Source organism: Galeopterus variegatus, unplaced genomic scaffold (assembly GCF_000696425.1).
Source record: "Galeopterus variegatus unplaced genomic scaffold, G_variegatus-3.0.2 Scaffold112, whole genome shotgun sequence".
NCBI classification, from domain to species: Eukaryota; Metazoa; Chordata; class Mammalia; order Dermoptera; family Cynocephalidae; genus Galeopterus; species Galeopterus variegatus.
In genome coordinates this window covers 968,435-994,034 of record NW_007726223.1, presented here as the reverse complement: position 1 = coordinate 994,034, position 25,600 = coordinate 968,435, and the positions used below count along the sequence as shown (strand labels likewise).

General features: G+C 34.9%; 1 protein-coding gene across 1 annotated transcript in view; it reads right to left on the bottom strand.

Moving 5' to 3' along the window:
- SEMA3D (sema domain, immunoglobulin domain (Ig), short basic domain, secreted, (semaphorin) 3D) overlaps nucleotides 1-25,600 on the bottom strand; it is a 193,396-nt gene that overhangs the window by 41,310 nt on the left and 126,486 nt on the right. The window contains exons 10-12 of the mRNA XM_008586731.1: nucleotides 4,641-4,755; nucleotides 3,362-3,431; nucleotides 1,181-1,325 (exon numbers count right to left, since the gene is read on the bottom strand). Coding sequence (XP_008584953.1) covers nucleotides 1,181-1,325; nucleotides 3,362-3,431; nucleotides 4,641-4,755 — 330 coding nt within the window. The remainder of the gene's footprint in view (nucleotides 1-1,180; nucleotides 1,326-3,361; nucleotides 3,432-4,640; nucleotides 4,756-25,600) is intronic.

Here is a 25,600-nt window from a genome sequence, read left to right as displayed (position 1 = left end):
ATCGTATCTAGAGTTAATAATAATGTACTGTACACTTAACAATTTAAGAGGGTAGATCTCATGTTAAGCGTTCATTTCACAATATAAAAAAGAGAAAACAAAAAAGCGAATCCTGAAAATTATGTAAAAAAAAAGTTTCTGCAAAAATAATGATCACCTTACAATTAGGCCAGAAAATATTCCTAAAACAAATTTATATTAAAGAATTATAAATGGGAAAATCAAGATAGTTGTATGGTGTGCTTCCGAAATTTAATTAAGATATATGGAAGAGAATTCAGAAAGCACAGCTTCCAGCTATTTTCTCTTTTAAAATGAAGATATGAAAATACAATATTCAGTAGAATTTGATAATTATTTTAGGCCTATTGGTAGAAATATTCAGAATAAATCCTGAATTTAAAAAAATATAAATATTTTTCCTCTGTAGTATTAAGTCAATTCACTCATCATGAATTATTTAAATAAAACTATTTTAATGATATCAACAAATGGAAAAAAAAAGCCTTCTATTTATAATGCATGTGCAGCCTTTTAAACTGCAGTTATTTTTCTTTTTAAACAAATGCATAAACTCCAAAACATGCTTCTTATTGTTTCATCTGTGTTTTAAACATGGTTTATACTATTTGAAAATAATTTTGAACTTAGGGTTCTCTAAAATCTCTTTCTCATATTAAAAATTCATATTATTCCAAAGTGCCACAAAAAGATAAGTGTGTAACAAGAAAAGAGATAATTTAAATGAAACATTATAACTGATGGATCCTTTTAAAGTAGAAGTGGAGATTAGAAGACTCTCTAGCTAGATGCAGAGCTGTATGTGGGAAATAAACACTTATTTGGCATTTACATCTAACTTAGGGTATTTGTCATTCTAGACAACTAAGTCATTTTGATGATTCTGTAGACATGGTGGGAATAAGCTCTATATTGTCAGCATAGTTTGCTCCGTATGATATAGTCTGTTATTTCCCATGGTACCTAAAATTCTCATTCAAAAGAAAAATATTAAGTTCCAATGAAGGATGGAAATATTAACACATCACTATAAACAAATAAGTTATTTAAAAATCAACAACACATGTTGCTACAGTGAACAGCATTCTATTGTTACAATAGAATTAGAAATTGAATATGAGGTTAGGAAAATAATTTAGTTATTAGGTTGGATACATACCGTACCAGGTCTGGGATAAGGAATCCTTCCATCATACTGCACCCAACGATGGTCTGCACTTTCCTTGTGAGCATATGGGCCATTAAAAACCGCTCTGATGTCAGCCATGCTATACACACAAACAGCAGAACCTTTGAATATGGAGCTGAAAGAGAGCAACACAATTCAGTCACTCACTGATTCATTCAGTGGACATTTAGTGGAACTGAACAAATTTTTGCAAAATAATAATGAAAAATGTTAACACTAATCAGATATTTCTTTTTATCTCATTTCTGGAAATTAAAATACTTTTTTGTTTTTTGAGTCTAAAATTTTCAATGATTCCTGTTCTTAAAAACAATATCTCCCTTTATGATCTAAGAGACATATCATCTCAGCATTACACAAATGAGCTAATGATTCCCTAGGATGAGTAACTCAATTATTAATATTCCTGGAATGACATTAATGGGAAACATTGGGAGGTAATGATAAGTAGGCGGCTGGGAGAAAACCAGCTGCTAAGAAGGGAGGTGACGTTCCCATAAAAATAACGTCATATGTTTATGATATTTTAAAGGAATGAAGCATCATGCTTAGTGGCGTTACCATTACTGTAGCTTAATTACATCTTTTCAATGCACAAAGGATGTGACGTGCATTTCAACATTACCTTAGTCTTCAGGGCAGCATTAAAAATAAAACCATAAAGTACAAAGAGCCGACTTGTAACTTCACACTCTGGGTGGGCAGAAACTTGGTAGGGGAAAAAAAGAACTATCTTGGGGCTACGTTTTCCTGGCACATCTCTGTGCCTTGTGTGTGGAACACACAGTGACTTCAAAGAAAGTTCCGTGAATGGAAAGGTGCCAAGAGAACTAGGGCTGAGATACTTAACTTCAGAAACTACAGGAACTTGTTCTTCTTGCACCTTTTTATATTTAAATACACATGAACAGAAAAATGGAGTCCAAGACAGCAGCTTCTCAAGGTATCTTCTTTATTCTCATATTTAAATATTCACATTCTGTATTTTATAATTAATCAAATAGTATTGTGTTTTCTGCTATATTCTGAACAAATAGTACATTTCAGTTTATAAATAAGGTATTTATTTATACTAAATAAAGCATATGCCACAGGAAGGAACTTAAACAATAATTTGCATACAAACTAGTTTAAAAATTCATTCAAAAGGAGGCAGTAAGACCATTTCTTCCATAACAATAGCACTAATTCCTCCAATAGTAGTATCAATATTCATTGACAAAAATTGAAAACAGAGCTGTTGAAAAAGTGAAAAGAACTTCCAAGAATACAGGCAGTAATATGTAACAGAAGTAAAGATGTGCTTTGAACACAGTCAAGTATATGTTACCGATAAAATTAAGACAGTAAGGCCCACATATTCGTTGAGAAAGCTTTATAGATGCTACTACAACTTTTAAGGAAGTAACAATATCTCAGTGACTTATGCAGGACAGCATCACGCAAAAAGAAGACAAGGATACAGGGTAGAAACCAGGAAAACATCTTCACTTCTAGTCCCATTTTACTACTAGTTGGCTGCTCTTCTTTGAGCAAATAATACAAACCTTCTTTGCCTAAATGAGTAGAGCAGTGAAATGGTCATAACAATCACACTTCCATCTTCATAGGGTAATAGGGAAGTGCAAATAAGATAGCACGTGACAACATTTTAAGAGCCAAGAGTGTCCCATCTCATGACTACAGCCTCACCAATGAACTTAATCATTATGCATGTATTTCTTTAGTACTACTTCTATGACACGTGGTTTGAAAGTATTTACTATAATTGATATATACATATGCCTTTATGCCCAGCAATTTTACCCTGGGAACTTGTCTCGCAGATATGCATGTTCATATGCGGAATGTCATGTGCACCAGGTTAGTCATTAAAGCATGATATGCAGCTGCAAAGGACTGGAAACAACAGAAATGTCCATGTACAGGGGACTGGTTAAATAAATTGTGGTAATCAATATAGGGGGTATTATGCTGGTGTAAAAAGAGCAAGGAGAGTTTTTATATTAATATGAACAGATTTCTAAGAAATGCTGTGTGAAAAAGCAAAATGAAAATATGTGTATGACATGCCACTACAAAGGAAGGGACACAGAACTTAATACACATAAAAGTTTTCCAGAAGGGTTAAAAGCATTTTGTTGAACATACCTTGTTGTGGTAAAGACTCCGTATACTACAGGATTTCTCTCATCTCTTGTGGGGAGTAAATAAATATCTTCTATTAATGGGAAAAGATGATTATTTATTTTTATCTTTAATAATGCAATATTTCTGAAACTCTAAGCAGTATAGAAAATTAAGATAACAAAATCACCATACTATGACTAAGAAATTAAGGGTAAAAGGTGGATTTTCTCACTAGCTATGGGACATTGAGTTGGACATTTAATCTCTTAAGTGTTTACTTCAATCACCTATAAATGGGATGGTCCAATTGATAATCCCCACACAGTTTCCAATTAGGAGTATATGTGGGTACCTCAAAAAGCTCATAGAAAGACTCCTTTTATCTTTTAATTCTATTTTTCCATAAACTTTTTGAGGTGACCTCATATAATTTCATATAAAATAAAAATCAAAAACCAGGTAATTTTTATCTTCCAGTTTAAAAAGTGTTGTCCTGTAAATTGTGTCAACTTATTGGTAATTCAATTACCTTTTTGATAACAATAGGAAAATAGCTACACTAGTAATTGGTGCTGTGTTGATAGTAAATTATGTGAAAATACTATTCTTTAAAAGATTACTTAAAATGTGACTGTGCTTATATACAACATGACAGGCCAGTCATGAATACTGAATATATACTTTAATGCTGTAAGACACACAATACTGATGAAATCATTCAATGATATAGATAATCATTTTTATATTGCATTGCAAAAACAAAAACAAGTTTGAGCAGATAAAAGCTAATAATGCAAACTTTATGTACAACCAAAAAAATCGTTCTAGAATTAGCTTTGGGGGGAGTGAAGAGGAGAAATGAAAAAGGAGAATCTGTCTATTGCTTCTGAGTATTCCTTTTATTAACATGTCAGAGGGACAGAGTTCACCAAATCTCCTGTATTCTCCAGCAGAGGGCATCACGGAATAAGGAACCAAGTTCTTCCTCCATATAGAAAATGTCTCCTTCCAAAGTGAAAGACTGCATGGAGAATGGATGGACCACTTGGCAGTCGCAGAGCCCATATCTTTGGTCTCTTGTTGTGGTTTGGTTTCCTCCACTGACTTTGAGTTATTTTGATACAATGTGTGCCCAACCCTAGAACACCTCCATGTTCTTTGTGTGTGTGAATTTAATAAGAACTACTCTTACAAGCCATGCTGGACTATATATAATCAGGCATTTGGGGCTAAAATAAAATAAATACTGAATTAATTAGGCTGTAAGACTTTTTCAAGAAAGAAGGAATATGTGACTTACGAAGCTCATCAAAATGAGTGTCTGCCCCATCACTTCCAGGAATTGAGCAAATCAACCTGGCCTTAAGAAAAGTTGTCCATTTGTTTATCAGGCTGCGTTGTCCTCCGACATCATTCTGAAAAATAGGAAAAAAAATAAACATAAAGTTTTAGCAACATGATTCTATCACCAACTAAAACTGGTAGCTATTACCAGTAGCATCATACTAATGTCATTGTTTACAAAGACACAGAGCCTAGTCCTTGAACTTTCAAATAAGAGAAAAGGCAGTTTTGTCCCTCAACCTTGAATGCTTTTCTCATGGTTAAATAAATTCAATGCAAGCAATTTAGTTCTAAGGACTGGGTAGAGGTGTGAAAGACTACAGTAAGTAAGGCAGGCTTGGAATCAAATCTTATCCCTGCCAGCTTTTTGCTCCATGACCCACAAAAGACGATTTAATTTTCCAAGTCTCTGTTTTCTTATCGCTAAAATATGACTCATGCCTTGAAATATAGTTATTTTGATGATTAAATGGAAAAACTGGTGTAAAGTGCTTAGCATAGTGCCAGGCAACTTGAGTTCAACAAAACCTAGCACTGATTTGTGTACTATTTATATTACTGAGAACAAATATTTGCATCCATTAGAAATATGCCTCTGTATAGACTTTAAAATAGTCTTTTCCAAATTTAGTGCTCTACTAATTAAACATTAAGGCAACATACACATATACATAATAGCATACACATAAAAAAAAACATTTAAAATATTAATCTATATTTTTATACTTTATTCTTACTGTAAAATATTTCATTAAAAATGTTCTCTAGACATTTATCAAAACATACACATTTAAATCAATTAAGTAGAATAAACAGCATTATGCTATTCAACATCAGCATAAAATATATACTTCTTCCTTAAAATTATGTCCCCGTGAACAGTAAATTAATGTAATTTCTTTATTTAACCAACTCAACTAGCCTTGATTTTTTTATAAGACATAAAATGAGACTGATTCATGGAATAGATATATGAAGTACTTAATTTTGACTTTCAAAAATTACTTTTGGAGCCACTTTTGTCATTAATCTGTTTACATTTACATATGAATTACATAAAACTTTTTTATCCTTTGGTCAGTCTATGTTCTGTAAAGTTAATGAAAAATTAACCGTAAAGTTTATCTAGGAGCTATCTGCTTCAGGCTTCATCTCTGAAATTAAACTAAAATAGAGAAAAGCATCTAAATGACTACTCCAAACAAGAGAATTCAAAGTCATACTCCTATAAACACTTCCCATCCTTGAAGAAAGGGAGAGAGGGGGAGAGAAGAGAGACCGGAGACCATAGGTATCTTTATAGCCTTAGCACCTAACATCAAGGGTGTATGTGACACCCAGAGTGAATCATTTTTTACATTCTGCTTTGCTAAACAACAGAATAATTTTCAGTACTGGCTCCATAAAAATCAGGAATATGGATTTTTTAAAAATTTGTTCTTCAGGCTTATAACAAACAACACTTCAAAAAAAAGAATTATTTTGAAATTTAAAAGCATTAAAATTTAATAAAATATTTCATGTATGAACTAAAAAACTTGCACTTAACAAACAAAACATCAGACCTCACAGTTCACACTATGTTTCATTGTTTTAAATTTTAAATGATTTCAAATCATTATAAACTTACTCTTGGAACATGTGTGTAACTGAGTTCCTGTGTTTTGGGGGCTGACTATATGTATACATGTGTGTGTGTATACACACACACACACACACACACACACACAAATACATGATAACACAATGGTAAACACAGAACTCATATAAAAGTGGACTAACAAATGATTTTTCTAGCAGTAGTATATTGTCACTGATACTGTTCAGAATTGCTGTTATGGGATGGTAATAAAAAGCACAAAAACTTTTAGTTGGTTTTCCAACAGTTCCTAATTTTCATCAGAAAATTCATTCCTTTATTCCCTTCACCCAGCACCTACCCAAGATATGTCACTAACACCCTGCCTATCAGGTATTTAATAAATGCATGTTTAACAGTTAATGAATAATAAAAAATATACGATAAAACTGACAAAAGTCTTTCAAAAGGTATAGATAAAGAGCCAAGGAGTTAGAATCTCCTCTGAAATTTCCCTATGATGGAAAATGAGGAAGGCTTCACTGAAGAGTGAGATTTAATACTAAGTCTTTGAAGTGATAGGTGGGGTCAGACTCCATATGTAGAGATTGGTTCAGGAAATAATCTAGGTGCTGGAACCTAGGGGAAAAGCACAATGGGTGGAACAATCCAGAACGTGTAGAGAGAACCAGGACAAATTTGGTTTAGATGAAGACTGGGATCAATTAAAGAAGTGGAGGAAAATGTAATAAAAGTAAATTGGGGTAAGATCAAGGAAAGCTTTAATACCAGGCCAAAGTGTCTGTATATTATTAAGTATACAATGAAGAACTACCAAAAGATTTAGTAATTAGCAAAGAAGTGAAATGATCAGAGTTTTCTTTTAAGAAAATAATGCTTTATATAATGACTCTCTAGTAACAAGTATGTCTATAATTGCTCTTAAATATATATATATTTTGTGTGTGTGTGTGTGTGTGTGTGTGTGACTGGTAAGGGGATCGCAACCCTCAGCATGGTGTCGCCTGCACCACGCTCAGCCAGTGAGCGCACCAGCCATCCCTGTATAGGATTCAAACCCGCGGCCTTGGCACTCCCAACGCCGCACTCTCCCGAGTCAGCCACGGGGTAAGCCCTAAAGTTATGTTTTGTATATGGTACTTCTGTTATTTGAGTATCACTGCTGAATAATAAAAATAATATTTTAGCTACCTATTGGATGATTTCAGGTATCTGCAGATGTGAAGACAGATTTACTTAGATATGTCTTATTTTTAATGCAAATATCCTCAGGTCATTTTGTAAATATAGATGGAGGTGTTAATATGAATGGTTGAAAAATTGATGTTTCCTCCTAATGTAATAATGAATTCTGTATTCATGTACAGTAGAATTCCTGTGAGAAAATGTGCATCTGGCATTATCAAAGAGTAAGAGATTTTTAAATGAATTTAGAAAGACAAGTTGTTTCCTCATCTTTCTCATGACTCTCGATTTATAATTTTTAAAGTCACATATCTAGCCTTTATGTTTTTTAGCAGATTTCTAGTTGTAGTGAACAGAGACCCACTATTTTTTTATTTTAATGTATTCTTATATATTTATGGTGCTTATTAAATTTTCCTTGCCTATATTTGTATATTTTGAGAGGGTCAGCCATGAATAGTAAAAATGGTATTGATTCGACATAGATAAGGAAATATATCAAAGATCATGAATATAACACCAGGGACTACATTTGGTTTATTGCTTCACCCCTATCACAGAGTAAGTGTTTAAATTATTTTGCTAATGAATAAACATATATTCAGAGTATTTGCTCAATGACATTTCTTTAATAGGTGTATATAATACTGCTTCATCATAAAAATGAGCAATCATATTCTCTTTTAAACACTCTATTATATAAAAGTGACAGTAAATGTCCATTTTCAAACATTTTCCCCCTCTCTGTTTGCAATTCTCACCCATATTTAAGGGTAACTGTGAGAAAATTCTAACTGTTTTGCTAACTCCAGATTTGTTGGATAGGAAAGGGATTTATACTGTGTACCTGCATTTTTTTTAACCTGAAAAATGGAAATACCAATGCTTTGAACAAAATAATCTTTAAATGCTCTTGCCCACTCATCCAGCATGCTTCCCCAGCTCTTTAAGGAATAGAAATACAAGAAGGAACCAAAAAATCCAGGTCAAAGATAAAAGACACCTGCTGTCAGCAGGGAAACTAGTATGGCTTCTGGGATAATGGCTCTCAGGATGCATCATAAGCATTTAATGACTGGATAGTAACTCTTACAGACATCCAGAAGCATGACCTGGGATGGCAAAGTTCAACCCACAAGGAGTTGTATTTCTCCTGTAGGGAAGTGTCGGTTGGGCTGACTTTGTTGACCAGCTCTCAGTCCCTGGATTTGTTTGCAGATCCACACAATCCCCCTTGAGAACTTTAAGCCCAGTAGAGGGCTGAAAGGGAGATAACCACTTTTGTACTAAATTGTCACCTCCTTGCTTATTTTTGTGAAGTTCTAAAGAATACAACCTTCTCACTAACACAATAGATTTATTATTGAGATGTCAGAATCAGCAGCTCTTAGTCACCAGTTGCTTCTATGTGTCTCTACTCTATTAATCACAGCCTCTTTGCGGTCAGGTTGCCAAAAGCCTTGACATCCTCTACACAAAGATGCAGATGAAAGTAACAAAGAAATTAAATGTAAATAAGCTTAATCCCATGTGTTCCATCTGGGTAGTGAGAACAGAGAGTGCCTGTTTTCTTTTTCTGTGTGGCTTTTTATATGTTTGCAATATTTCTTAATTTTAAAGTGATTAATAAAAAGAGGAAAAAATTAAAACAAAACACAATTTGCAATCCTTCAGTAGCTTTAAAATATACTACCTCTGAGTCATTTGATCGGGTGATGGCTGCACATTAAGAATTCCTAAGATCTTCTAATTATAGTATCTTCTAATAGATAGGTCAGACATGAGACAGGCTAATGGTGATTACATTTTCCTTCTACTGTCCCAGCAAACTCAAGTCCTTATAAATCTTACATAGACATGTAGAGTAGCTAGAAGCTGTCACACATGAACTTTTATTGAGTATGTCTTTTGACCTTTGGGTCACTATGCTGGGTTCATCTGTTAAACATGGTTTTTTCTCTATATACCATCATCTTCTTTAAGGCTCTCTCAGCACTTTATAAATATTGTCATTTTCACCTATATATTGGCAAACAGAAGCTCTTGGAAAATGTAATAATTGACTTTCAACTGCTAGGCTCTTAAATTCTGAAGATTTTATAAAATCAGTGAAAACTCCAATATACTTGAGGACATGTTGTATTCTATTAAAATACTGCAGTGCATTCAAAGATTTGTAACCATATTAGTGGGTTTAAGTTGAAGGACACCAGGCTTTTTAAATCAATACACACTGAACACTGAAAAATGACACACCTCAAGAACTTTAGAAAAAAAAAGAAAAAAAAGGTTTGATCCTGAGTTAGAGGTTATAAATTCTCCTTTGCTTAAAATTTAGCTGTTTTGCCTAATGCTGCTCATCTTTATCTTTGTGAAGGCAAGAGAACGGAATTCTCTGAGACACTTTAAAAGCCATAATCTATGAATCTTTGGTGCCCCACTCCAAGGTTCTACCCATTAATAACGTTTTTCAGAGATTTTAGTTTGAATTAACACTACCCACCTTCTTGTGAAGTGTGACATAAAACTCTGGTATCGTAAATCAATAAAAATATTAATCCATCACTGAAACTATCACACTGAGGCAAACACACAGGCTTTCCTTTGACTCTATTGATTATTTTTATAAATTCAATTAACAACTTTAGGAAATTTAGTGCTTTTGTGTTTTTTATTTAAATGCCTGTTGTATTTCAATACCTCATTAGTATTATTTATCTGACTTGTCATCTATAATAAAAGCTGTTCCTCACAGGTATTAAATAGTCTTGTGTTGAGACATGCCATCAAATATCTTACAGACCTATGTATACCAGGAAATACTGGAGTTTCAATCACAGCAACTGAAATCTCACAGCATTTGTCCCATCTCCTTTCTGTGCTGTCTCAATCTTCACCAGGTTATTTCTAAGGACAGATTTTATAATGTTTCTTTGAAAACTTAATACAAATAGTCTGGGTGCTGCCGCATAAGTAAATAACAATGGTCAGGATAATCCAAACCCAGGGTGACCTATTTAGAAGCTTGAAACTATGACTATCATGTGGTAGAAACAGAAAGTAAAACTTGAAATAAGACCCCAAAAGCCTCTTTAGAAAGGTATGCCATCTGTATTAAAATATATTATTATATAGTAAGAAAGAGCTTAAATGAGGCTATTTCAATGCATTAAATAAACTAATGGAAGATAGTGAAGATACATAATAAATCAAATGAGAAATCTATGTCGTTCCTTCCTTTCATCCCATGCATGTTCTTATGCAATATGTTATCCTATGTTTCTTGTAACTGGCTCACGGAGAATACCAAAAAAAACAAAAAAAGTTCTGACCACTGAAAAATAAAAGCAAAAAAGGAAAGAAAGAAAATAATACTAACATCAATCACGAAATTAGAGTTTTTTTAATATAAAAAGACAATTTTATAGGCATACTTTTGTTGTTCTTGTTGTTTTTATACCAGATAGGGTCTATTAGCTCTTGCTCTTCACTGTTTTAAAAGGTTTGAGTGGTTTTTTTTTTTTCTGATGCTTAGGAATCCAGAATAAATTCCAGACAACGTGAAAGCCAAAAATGTGAAGTCTTTTACTTCACCTGCTAGTAAGTTTGAGACAACTTAGTGGTACAGGAAACAAAAATACACAAACTCAAATATCTAAGACAAAGGAAAGAGGAGAAGAAAAAATGAGCAACAAAACCCTTTTATGGCAGGTATTGAACACAGTAGTTTTTAAGGTATAAATTCTCTAAAGGCCTTCAAGGCAAATATTTTTTTTTTTCCCTAAAAACTCCAATGTTTAGAAACGACTGTTTGTGATTTGCCATTGGAGAATAACAAAGCAAATAGAAATGGAGAACATGTTTTTCTAAGTACTTCGAAAACTCATAAGGATTATTAGAAATGCAGGACATAGGTAATACGCTATGCTAACGAACTTAGTTTCTAAAATTTAGCAGACTAAATTAGGTAAGTCTAGGCATATCAAGTAGTTTTTTTCAGGTAGGAACAGAGTTCATTAAATAAAAAAAAAAAAAAGCTGCAGCAAACAGTATAAATCCTTTCCTAGGAATTTCTCAGACAGGAAAACAGATGGAAGTGAAGCAAAAGCACATCTGTAACTCATGGGCACTAAATCTCTCATTTAGGTTTTAAGCGACACGCTGAAAGTAAGCACAAAAACCACAGCCTGGTGGAGATCAATAAATACGGAAAGTGTCATCAGCCTAAAAACACAAATCTCCAAAGGTAGTAATTGTCCAAATAGGACCATATATCAAAACAGACAATGCAAGTGGAATAGAAGCAAAGGGCTATTAATAAGACCCCCAGGCAAGTTATGTGAAAGGGCCATCCAAACTGAATTCCTGGCAAGGACAAAAGGAAATACTGCAAAACAAAAAAGAGAACTGGCATATACAGCTGGAATCTGGAGTGGCCTAGTGTAAGTAAGCTAATGGACAATGCTTTCAAAAATGAATAAAATCCAAAAGTCATGAAAAACAGCCCTGAGGTCCAAAGTTGCAAGCAAGCCTCACTGAAGGGACTGGTATTTCCACACATTAACTTACAGGGTGGATCTTGAAGGGAAGTTTGCACACGCACACACACATACACACACTCACACATTGTAATAAATGTCATGCAGACATAAATAATGCTATCTGAAAGTACTAACTTGCAAAGTAAGTAGACACAAATCTTTCCAGAAAGGTTATTTTATGCTGTTTTGCCTGTTCATTCAGTCAACATAAAATACCTGGTTGTGAAGATCTGTGTAATTTACCATCTATGAGAGCAGTTCTTTAGAGCATAAGTTGTACCATTTAGTACTTCAAACTATTGACCATTTGACAGAATCCAAAAATGATAAAGCTTGACAAGGACATTACAAATCATTCAAGTCTAAGCATCTTATTGAAAGTATAAGAAGACTGAGTTGGTAGTTTGACTGGAAAGTAGTGACACTACTGAAAAATAATTCATTAGGAAATGTGCTCTACCAAACACAGTGATAATACTGAGTTTGAAAAAGATTTTTTTGGATGAAGGTACTTATTCTCCTCCAGGTGTTATTGATCAATAGAATTATCTTCTGAGTCAATTTCCTTACTTTAGGATGTCTCTTTGCATCTACATCTCTTACGAAAATTTGTATTGTTCAAGTTGTTCACATAATTTTCACCAGATATGGTTCCAAATTTTGACTTTGTTCAAAAATAAGATCCATCCTTAAAGTACAAATATTTCTAGAAATGAGGGCAAAATAATAATAGTGATTGCAACCTTTAAAACTTATCAAATGTTGTCTCTTTCCGAAAATCTTTGGTAAATAACCTGTCCCTAACCCTCTAATACACACACACTACCACCATCACCACCAACAATTTCTTCCACTTCTAAACACAGTAAGTTGATCTGGTTCCAAAAATGTACACGTATGATTCCTGTGTGGGTGTGTGTGTGTGCATGCATATATGTGTGTGATTTTTGACACAATTCATTTCAGTATGACTAGTTATTTACATTATTTACATGTCAGTCTCATAATAGATTGTTACATGCTTGGAAACAGAAATCTAAGTCATCTTTGCTTTCAGTACCTTCCTTAGTATCTGTCACGTCCAAATTCATATGATCTCATTTAAGCCTTATATTTGCTGGTAAAATAGTCATGGAAGGGATAGGTGTCCTCATTTTCTAGGTTAAGGAATTGAGATAGTAAGAAGGACAGCAAGATGTAAGCCTGGATCTGATTTCAAGTTGAATGTTCACATCATTTTGGCAAAGGTCATTGATGATATCCTTACTGCCAACTCTAATACCTGTTTTTTAATCATAATCTTATTCAACTTCTTTTTGAAGTGTGACAGTCTTTTTCCCTGACTGGTGACAACACTCTCATTTAGTTCTCCACCTAACTATCAAACCTTTTCTCCTCAATTGCCTTTGCAGACACTTTCCTATGCTCTCTCTTAAATGTCATTGTCCTTTAGGATTCTATCCTTGCCTTTCAATCTTGTATTACAAATATTCCTGAGCAATTTCAGACACTTCCGTGACTTCAAGAACCACCAATATAGTGGTGATTTCCAAATTCACAAGTCCAGGCACTCCTGATCCTCAGAATCATATTTTCAACTGGCTATTATGCCAGTATATCCCAGAGCCACATCAAGTTCAACCTGTCCAAATATAAAATGTATGTTCATAATTTTGGAGTGTTGCCTGTCTCATATCAGAATGTATCTCTTTGTGCATTTTCCTGACCCATGACTTACCTTCTAGAAACCACAATTACCAAGAACATAGGAGCAATTGTTTATAAGGTAGGCATCAATGTTTCTGGGACAGGAGCAAGAGAGAATTAAAATGTATTTAAATTAAACTCTTCAGTCATGCTAGTAATATTTCAGCACTAACAGCTACATGACCACTGTATTGGATAGTGCATATACAGAAGATTACTGTTAGTTACCACAGAAGGTTCTATTGAACAGCACTACTCTATACTGAACAATTAATTAAAGAGTGGTAATAAATTAAGGCACTATTAAAAATCTATACATAGATTTGATCTGAAATACCTATTGAAATTACCCTTACCTCTTTATTCCTCTTGTCTTTCAGGAACAACTAACAAGTCTTCCAGTCACAAATATTTATCAGTCCAGTTACATTCTTCAAATTTTCACTCAATAGTGTATCTACCTATCTTGCCAAATCTGCCTAAAACATTTTGTAACTCCTCATTGCCTACATGATAGAGTTCATATTCATTAACGTGAAAACAAGATTTCTTATCCAATTACCACTCTAATCTCAAAATACATTGCTCCCCATACATACTCCTTTTATAAGATTTCACTGTTCTATGAACAAAATAAACCTGCCATAGTGCTGCCTGAAATGCCTCTCCTCCATTTCTTTACTTAGTGTGGTCCTGCTTACCCCAACAGGACTCAATTTGAGCACCACTTTCTTTGTATGTTTTTGAGTTTCACTGAATACTTAGAATTCCCAGCTCCTACCTCTATCACATTATATTGTAATTATCTGTTTATATATCTATTATCCTCAGTGTACTAAGAGTTTTTAAAGAAAAGGAACAATGGCTTACTATTACACTGTCTAGTATAGTGAATTTTGTACAGAAGTTATTTTATATTTTGTTGCTGTTAGAATAATGACATAATTAATGAGTGATGGGTTACAAAACTGATTCACCCTTGTTTCGTAAACAATCCTTTAGTCATTTTTGTGTAATGTTTGCCTATTACCAAAACCTCCCCACCAATCACTAAATCCTCCTAAGTCTAATAATAATATCTTTGACAGGCCAATAAAACAATTTTTACACATCAATAAAACAGTTTTTTTTTTTTTTTTTTTTTAGTTTATAGCTGAAGAGGTAGGGATCTTTGAAATTATCAACAGCTTTTCATTGTGCCAAGGTATTCAATTTAAAATAAAAACAAACCACAATAATAGGAGAAACAACAAAAGCTGAATGTTTCCACATATGTACTTTGGGAACATGCTGGTGGAACAAACAGTATAAAGAAATCACATGTCACTAAAAAACTTTGTAAACTCAGTAGAGTATACACAGTTTACTCTTAATTCTCCCTAACATGATCTCTTTCTTCTTAGATCTTTACTTATACCTATAAAACTCAATTTTGTTTCACAGTAGAGACATACATTTTGTTACTATTTGTCTAGACTAGAGAAATAGTATTATAATGACATTTTGGAGGTAAAAAAAAAAAAGAAGCAACAGAAAGGAATAATAAGTTCCAAATATTGTCAGAAGAACTTTTTATATAAAAAATAATATATAACAACAATGCTGCTGAGATTTATTATTATTATTAAACTTGTTACTATTTTATAGAACATATTAATACACTTTTTAAAGATTTCAAGTCATGTCTAATGTTCTCAGTGAAATTTCCACTTGGAAGTGCTCACTTTTTGTCACAATTTAATCCTAAATTACCAAGTACAAGTTAGAAACATGGGCATTTTGCACTGTAATTAAATTGCAAAGGAAGTATTTAGAACCAAATATTTTAAATATTTGACCAATGGATCATAGTCATAGTAAGAAATTCCAAAGATGGTGATCACTTAAAAGAGTGATTGAGTAAAGAGATACACTAATGAGGGAAGAATCTATTTTTTAAAGCAAATTCATTCATCACATGTCCTTATTTATCTCACAATTTGTTAGCTTTTTAATCAAGAACAATAGCATGACAAAGTCTTGCTGTGTGGTCTCAGAGTTTTTTGTGATTGGGAGACTCATTTACTCCGTGCCTTCCAGTTCTATAGGAGTTTGTTCATAATTTAAATAAAACCTTTTATGGCTGATGCTTAGCATATAGATTATACTTTTAATATCAAAATTATAAGTGGGGCAATTAAATTTTTATTTAATATATTTCTCCACCTCTAAGATTAACTTTTACCACAAAAAATGCTTATATTGTATAATGTTGAATTTACTAATTATCCTGATTTGAGCATCACATATTGCACACAGGTATTGATATTCAGCTCTGTACCCCACAGATATGTACAATAGACTGTTACAATAAAAATAACTAATTTAGAAAAATATTAACTTTTAGTATATTTATACTATGGTAAAAGCATTACCTTGTTATAAATGAATTTCTACCACATGGATTGCATCTATCAAGAAATAAGCATTGAAATATTTCACGAAACTTACACTTCTTATATATATTCATCAGAAAGAGACTCTTGAAACACATTTAATTGATTGTAAATCCCTTATGACATATTAAAGGTAGCTCATTTATATAAATAATGTCACTCCACAGCACAGCCTTTCAGGGTCAGGATATTGTTACTATAAGGCATGCTTCAATACACTAACACACTCCGACTACTCCTAGCAGCAACCATTCATCTCTAGGCAAAAGGCTTCAAGAGAAATTACTGTGAATTCTTAGACTCTAAAAGAATGAGGATGTTTTTTAGAGAATCCATCCCCTGGGGGTGAGGACACTAGGTAAAGAATGATCTGGACTCACAAGTTGGCCTCATTCAAAAGCCATGTTTTCATTAGCACTTTTAAGTGCAATGATGGTTTGTATTTCTGTCCCTGGAACAGTTCAGCAGCCTGAGGGTACAGATTAAAACAAAAAGTGATAGGCTCAGATAGAAGAAAATGAAAAGTTTGTACAAGACCAAAGAAAGCTTCCCACTGGGAGTATTTATTAACTTAACAGCTCTTCCTCTTAATTAACTGAGTTAAGAAAGGTTATTTCAGTGGAGAAAATCAACTAAAAAAATAATATAGTGAAGCCAAAAATATGATTCCAGTAGCATTATTATTCTGTAAAGGATAGAGAGCTTTGATAGCACGGAAATGAAAATGTGTCATAGTTTCTATGTTTACCTATATTTTACATAAAATGGTAATATTATCTAATTGCAGTGTCTTTAAAAATAAATGTTTTGCATTTGGTTATTGTTGTTTTCTCTTTATGCTATTTTCTCTCAGAACTTAATCTAGATTAATGACCTAGAAAATTTTTAATACAATAACAATGTAATCATGTTTTCAACTTACTAGATCCATGTAAAGATTCATAATCTTACATGTGCAATGTGTGTTTTGATAAAAATACAGACTACGATTCTGTTAGTGTTTAAGTTACCTTAGTAGTTACATTAAGATACTTTTAATTTTTAAAAAAATGATATCTCACATTGTTTAAAAACATTTTAACTTCTGTGGATCAGGACAATGCAGTGATCTTACTGGAAATAGCAATAACTGGCAAAGGTATAGCCCTTTGATGAAAGCAATAAGCTGCCAAAGAGGCATAACTGACAGCAGGGCAACAATTCAGGCACTGGAAAAATAAACTACAATATCTAAAAAATGTAAACCCTTTATTTTTTTTCTTTTTACTTTTGGAATCTCAAAAATTACACATGTAGGTTTTTCCCAAAATGACCAACTTGAGAGGTATGGCTCCAGTCCTTCCACAAAAAGAGATCACAACAACAGACAAACCAATACGTTTTGACCAGAATGACTGAGCAAATACTGCAGAGTACCATGAGAGTGACAAGTTTCTTGTGAAGCATGGAAGATAGGAATAGAATCATACAGAACAGAGCAGGGTATCCAGCTTCTGCCCTGCTGAAACGATTGGCTCAGAATCAGGCAGAGAGAAGGTAAACTGGAAAGGACCCCAACTCTTTCTATACCTGTCACAAACTCCAGTGATTTCCACCACAGGAGAGTCCCTCAGTCTTTTCAGGACCCAGTTCCAGGTGGAGAGTAGCTGGAGTTAGTGTAGCTTCACAGTCTCATAGTGGAAATCCAGGGAGAAGAAATTCCCTCTTGCCCTGAGTGGCTGTGATGCAGCACCATCTTGGAGCTGAACCTATGGCTGGAGTGTGCCCTGTCTCAGACCTGGTGAGACTGACTCCCTTTGTATGGAGGCCCTGCCTGCATTCTACCACATTCCCTCAGGGTGAGAGCAGGACCATAGCCCAGGCTGCCTAGCGTCTCCTATAGACAGAAAAACCAAGACCCCACATCTGAACCCACATAGCACTCCCTCTCCACTCCCAGTGAGCAAGCAGGCCCACTGAGCAGAAAAGACACCAAGGTGTCATGGTTCCCCACATTCATGGCCTGCACTGCACACCCATGGACCTACTGAACCAACAGGTGCCCACACCAGCCCACAGCCACCCAGTCCTGCAACCCTCTATACATTTACATGGGTGTTGGCAGGATCACAATCTCAGCTACCTAGAGTCTAGGACAGGCAGAGGGACTGAGACCCTGGCATCTGAGCCTGTGTGACACTTGCTCCTCTTCCCTCTGAGTGGACAGGCAGATCATCTGGGCAAGGAAGCCACAAGGAAGTGGTTATTCCCCACATCTGCATGCACCTGCCCTGCACAACCCATGAACCCACTGACCCCACAGGTGTCCATGCCAAAAGCCAGCCCAGTGGTGGCCCCTCCTCCCCCTACCCCCAGCCCTCCATAAAGCTGCTGGGGTCTGCTTCTTCCTTGAGGTTTGCTACAGGCTCAACAGCTGATCGAGTGGCCCTCTACAGGGCCTGTTGCAACAGTGTATACCTACTCCCAGACTGACAGCAGACCAGACACGGGCTCTGATGCTCCAAGGCAAGCCTCTACAGAGCTGCTGGGTTTGGCTGCACCCTCGCAGACTTGCACCAGCCACAACAGCTGATAAGGCAGCCACCTGCAGAGCCACTAGGGCCTACAGGTGCCACTAGGGCACCTGTACAGCTGCCTACAGATTGAAAGCAGATCACCCATCACAACAAGAAACTGCTGAGGGTCTCACTGCCTAGGCCACAAAGGCACCCACAGACAACTCCAAGACTGAGTACAGTTGAAGAAGCAATGCAAAGCTTGCACTACTACACTTTCCCACATCCAAACTTAAAATGCCCAATCTGGCTGTCAATGTAGAACACCTCTACAGGAAAGAGTCTCTCCTTTCAAAAACACTCCTAAAGTAAAAGAAGCAATCACAATACTAGATACTAACCAGACATCAATGCAGAGATACAAGAAGCATGAAAAAACAGAGAAACATGACTCTCCCATAAAAAGACTACAATTATCCAATACCAGACCTCAAACAACAGGAAATTGATGAATTGTCTGAAGAGGAATCCTAAATGGCAATACTAAGGAAACTCAACATGATGGGAAAAAAATTAGAAATCACAATGAAGTTACAAAAAAACAAAGAAAAAAAAAAAAAAAAAACAGGACATGTATGAGAAATCCAACAAAGAGAAAAAATAGAAAAGAATCAAGCAGAAATCCTAGAACTAAAGAAATCATTCAACAAAATAAACACAACTGAGGGCATAACCAGTAGGCTAAAACAAGCAGAGGAAAGAATTTCTTAACTAGAAGACAGGCTTTTTGAATTAACAGAGTTGGATCAGAAAAGAAAAAGAAAAAAAGACTTTTTAAAAAAGAAGAAAAGCTACAAGATCTTTCTGATAACCTTAAGCGTAAAAACATCTGTATTACAGGTGTACCAAAAGGGGAAGAAAAAAAAAGGCATTGAAATCCAACATGAAATATTAGCCAAAAACTTCCCAAGTATTGAGAGAGATATGATCTCCCAGATCCAAGAAGCTCAAAGATCCCCAAACAGATTCAACCTAAAAATGACCTCCCTGAGACACACTGTAATCAAATTGTTAAAAGTCAAAGACAAACAAAGAATTCTAAAAACAGTAAGAGAAAAGCATCAAATCACCTATAATGGAATTCTCATCAAGCTAACAGCAGACTTCTCTACAAAAAACCTACAGGCCAGAAAAGAATGGGATGACATATTCAAAGTCTTAAAGAAAAAACTGCCAAGAAAAAGAATACTATGTCCAGCAAAGCTTTCCTTCAGAAATGAAGGACAAATAGATATTATCTTTATTATTTCAGACAAACAAAAACTGTGGAAATTCATCACAACACCAGCCCTTCAACAAATCCTCAAGGGAGTTCTACATCTGGAATCAAAAAAACAATATATATCACCATAAATACATAAGAAAAAATGAAATCCTCTAGTAGAACACACACACAAATGAGAAAGAGAAAGAAAATGTATCTTGTCACACACACAAAAAAATCCCAGCAAAGATAAACAATGAAAGGAAAAGAAAGCAACAAAAAATATATAGAACATAAAGAAATTAATAAAATGGCAAGAATAACACGACACCTTTCAATAACAACCCTGAATGTAAATGGATTAAATTCCCCACTTAGGCCAAAGTGAGTTGAGACCTGCATGGCACCGGGGCTCAGTCTGAGGCCCAGGAGGGAAGTGCCCACAGCCTAGCAGTTGCCGATGTAAGCTGAGACCTGCACAGCATCGGGGCTCAGTCTAAGGCCCAGCAGGGAAGTGCCCTCAGCCCACACCCAAACTTAAAATCTCAGCAGCCACTGAGGTGAGCCAAGACCCACATGGCACTGGGACTCAATCTAGGGCCCCAGGGGGAAGGGAAGCACACACAGCCCAGCAGGTGCCGAGGTGAGTCGAGACCTGCACAGTACCAGGGGCTCAGTCTATGGCCACAGAGAGGTGGAACAGGAGCCAAGGTGGTGTAACATAGATACCGCGACACCTTCTGTCATGACAGGAACAGCTCACCACCATGGTAGCAGCCAAGGCCACTCTACAGGCAATCTTCCATTCACTTGACTACACTGATATAAGAGTCACCAGAAGAGCCTGCAAATAGAGGAGGAAATCTTTATCCTCATAGCCAACCCCAGAGTAACAGAAGAAGCAAGTTCTCTACCAGATGACCAAACATCAACAGAAAAATCACTAGAGCTACAAACAAACAAGAAGATATGACACCACTGAAGGAATACAGTAATGCTCAAATTCCAGACCCCATAGTACAGGGAATACTTGAAATGTCTGAAAAAGAATTCCGAGCTATGATCTTAAGAAAGCTTGAAGAAATAAAAGAAGACTCAAATAGAGAACACAAGAAAACAAGAAAAAATATCCAGAATATGAAGGAGTAAATTAACAAAGAGATTAATACCTTAAAAAAGAGTGTAGCAGAACTCCTAGAAATAAAAGATTCACTCAATGAAATAAGAAACACAACAGAGAGTTTGAGCAGACTAGAGCAAGCAGAAGAAAGAATTTCAGATCTTGAAGATGATTTTTTTGAAATAACCCAGGCAGACAAAAAAAAAAAAGGAAAAAAAGAATTAAAAATAATGAAGAAAATCTAAGACAGATAGCAGACAACCTCAAGCACTCTAAAGGAGAGGAGAAAGGAAAACGTATTGAAAACCTATTCAAAGTAATAACAGAAAACTTCCCAGGTGTAGGGAGAGACACAGATTCAATCCAAAAAGATCCTTTCCAAGACACATTATAGTCAAATTTGCAAAGCTGAAAGACAAAGAGAGAATTCTAAAAGCAGCAAGAGAAAAACGTCAAGTCATCTATAACGGAACCCTCATCAAACTAACCGCAGACTTTTCAACTGAAACCCTACAGGCCAGAAGAAAGTGGAATGATATACTGAAAACACTAAAAGAAAAAAATTGCCAGCCAGGAATTCTTTACCCAGCAAAGCTCTCCTTCAGAAATGAGGGAGAAATAGTTTATTTCTGAGACAAACAAAAATTGTGGGAGTTCACCAACAAACAACCAGCCCAGCAAGAGATTCTCAAGGGAGTCCTGCATTGGGAATCTGAATAATGAGGATCACTGTCACAGATACACAAGAAAGAGCAAAACCTGCAACTAAAACAAAAATGCCAGTGAGAAAGAGTAAGAAGCCAAATCATGTCATCTCAAATTTCCAACTAACATTGAAGAAGAGAAATAAAAGGAGAAGTAATGATCAAAAGATAATTAAAACATCTAAACAAAAAGCAATTAAATGACAGGAGTTAAACAATACCTGTCAATAACTACCCTAAATGTGAATGGATTGAACTCCCCACTCAAAAGACACAGATTGACTGATTGGATTAAAAAACTAGACCCAAGTATATGCTGTCCTCAAAAGACCCGTCTCACCTATAGAGACACACACAGACTAAAAGTGAAGGGATAAAAGAAAACATACCATGCAAATGGAAACCAAAAATAAGAAGGAATAGCTATTCTTATATTGGATAAAATAGACTTTAAACCAAAAAACATAAAAAGAGACAAAGAAAGCCACTATATAATGATAAAAGGATCTACCAAGCTAGAAGACATAACAATCAAAAATATGTATGTACCCAAAACTGGAGCATCCAGATATACAAAGCAAACACTCTTAGACCTAAAGAAAAAAATAGGTCCTAATACGTTAATAGTGGGTGACCTGAACACCCCTCTCCCAGTATGAGACAGATTTTCCAGGCAACAAATCATCGAAGAGACACAGGATTTAATCTACACCTTAGACCAACTGGACCTGGCAGATATATACAGAACATTTCAGCCAACAGCTAAAGAATATACTTTCTTCTCATCAGCACAAGGAAAATTCTCCAGGATAGACCACAAACTCGGTAACAAATCTAGTCTCAGCAAACTTTAAAAACCTGAAATCATTCCAAGTATCTTTTCAGACTGCAATGGGCTAAAACTGGAAATCAATAACAAGCAAAACCCTTAAAACTATACAAATGCATGGAAACTAAACAATAGGCTCTTGAATAACCTATGGATTTAAGAAAAAATTAAACAGGAAATCAAAAAATTTCTTGAAACTGATGAAAATAAAGATACATCATACCAAAACCTGTGGGGTACTGCAAAAGCAGTACTAAGAAGCAAATTTATCACAATAAATGCTTATATCAAAAGAATGGAAAGACTTCAAATAAACAACCTAATACTATGCCCCAAATAATTTGAAAAACAACACTCCAATCCTAAAGGTAATAGACAGAAAGAAATAATTAACATCAAAGCAGAACTAAATAAAATAGAGACCCGAAAAATGATAGAAAAGATCAATGAAAAAAAATTTGGTTTTTCAAGAAGATAAAGTAGACAAACCATTAGCTAGGTTAACAAAAAAAAAAAAAAAAAAAAAAAAAAAAAGAAGAGAAAAGACCAAAATAACAAAAATCAGAAATGAAAAGGGAGACATTGCAACTGAAACCACAGAAATATGAAGAATCATTAGAGACCATTATAAACAACTGTGCGACAACAAATATGAAAATAAGCAAAAGATATGGATAGGTTTCTGGACACATACAAACTACCCAGACTGAACCAAGAAGAGACAGAAAATCTGAACAGACCAATAACAAGCAATGAGATTGAAGTGGTAATTAGCAATCTTCCAACAAAGAAAAGCCCAGATCCGGATGGCTTTACAGCTGAATTCTACCAAACCTTTAAAGAGAAATTAATACCAATTCTCCTCAAACTATTCCAAAAAATTGAAAACAAAGCCTTTTCCCAAATTCATTCTATGAGGCCAACATAACTCTGATACCAAACCACATAAAGACAATGAAAAAAGAAAATTACAGGCCAATATCCTTGATGAACATAGATGCAAAAATCCTCAATAAAATATTAGCAATCAGAATACAGCAACATGTCTAAAAAATTATACACCATGATCAAGTGAGATTCAGCCCAGGGATGCAAGAATGTTTCAACATACAAAAGTCAATAAATGTGATACACAACATCAATAAACTCAAGGACAAAAACCATATGATTATCTCAAAAGATGCTGAAAAAGCATTTGACAAAATTCGACATGGCTTCAGATAAAGACTCTCAACAAATTAGGTATAGAAGGAAAGTATTTCAACACAATAAAAGCCATCTATGACAAGGCCACTGCCAGTATTATTCTGAATGGGAAAAAACTGAAGGCTTTTCCCTTAAGAACAAGAACAAACAAGGATGCCCACTCTCACCACTCCTACTCAACATAGTATCAAGATATTAGCTAGAGAAATCAGGCAAGAGAAAGAAATAAAGTGCATCCAAATTGGAAAAGACAAAGCCAAATTGTCCCTGTTTACAGATGATATGATCCTATACCCACAAAAACCTAAAAATTCTACCAAAAAACTCCTAAAGCTGATAAGTGAATGGAGTAAAGTTTCAGAATACAAAATCAATACACAAAAATTGTATCATTTTTATACACCAACAACAAGCAGGCAGAAAAAGAAATCAAAAAAGCAAGCACATTTACAATAGCTACCAAAAGAATAAAATACATAGGAATAAGTTTACCAAGAAGGTGAAAGATTTCTACAATGAGAACTCAAATCACTGCTGAAAGAAATTAAAGAGGACAGTAAAAGATGGATAGAGATTCCATGTTCATGGATTGGAAGAATTAATGTTGTGAAAATGTCCATACTACCAAAGTGACCTACAGATTCAATGCAATCCCCTTGAAAATACCAATTATGTTCTTCACAGAAATAGGAAAAACAATTCTAACATTCATATGGCTCAATAAAAAACCCCAAATAGCCAAAACAATCTTGAGCAAAAGTAAATAAATAAATAAAGCATTACATTACCTGACTCCAGATTTTACTACATCACTATACTAATCAAAATAGGATGGGACTGGCATAAAAACAGACACACGGATCAATGTAACAGAATAAAGAACACAGAAATCAATCCATGTATTTATAGCCAACTGATCTTTGACAAAGCACCAAGAACATATATTGAGGAAAGGACAGCCACTTCAACAGGGAAAACCAGATATGTATGTGTAGAAGGATGAACCTAGACTCTCACCTCTTGCCATATACCAAAATCAATTCAAATGGATTAAAGACTTAAATATAAGACCTGAAACTATAAAACTCCAAGAAGAAAATATAAGGGAAACACTTCAGGATGTAGGACTGGACAAAGACTTTATGAATAAGACCTCTAAAGCACAAGCAACACAGGAAAAAAATCCAAATAAAATGGGCAAAGGAGCTGAATAAACATTTCTCCAAGGAAGGCATATGAATAGCCAATAGGTATATTAAAAAATGCTCGACATCACTAATCATCAGGGAAATGCAAATCAAAACCACATTGAGAAATCATCTCACCCCAGTTAGACTAGCCATTATCAGAAATGCTGGAGAGGATGCAGAGAAAGGGGAATACTTGTACACTTGGTAAGACTGTAACTTAGTATAGCCATTATGGAAAACAGTATGGAGGTTTCTCAAACAACAACAGATAGAAATACCATACAATCGAGCAATTCCACTACTGGGTATATACACAAAAGAATGGAAATCATCATGTGGAAGGGATACCTGCACTCCCATGTTTATCACACCTCTATTTACAATAGCCAAGATATGGAAACAACCTAAATGTCCATCAACAAACTACTGGATAAGGAAAATATAGTATATATACACAAAATGGAATACTACTCGGCCATAAAAAGGAATGGAATTCTGCCATTCACAGCTATATGGATGAGCTTGGAGGAAGGAAAGAAGGAAGGAAGGAAGGAAGGGAAAGAGAAACACAATAATGTGTTGAACTTTCAGGAGAGAACATAGGTGTGGTTGTTAGAGATAGGAAATGGAGGGGGAGGGA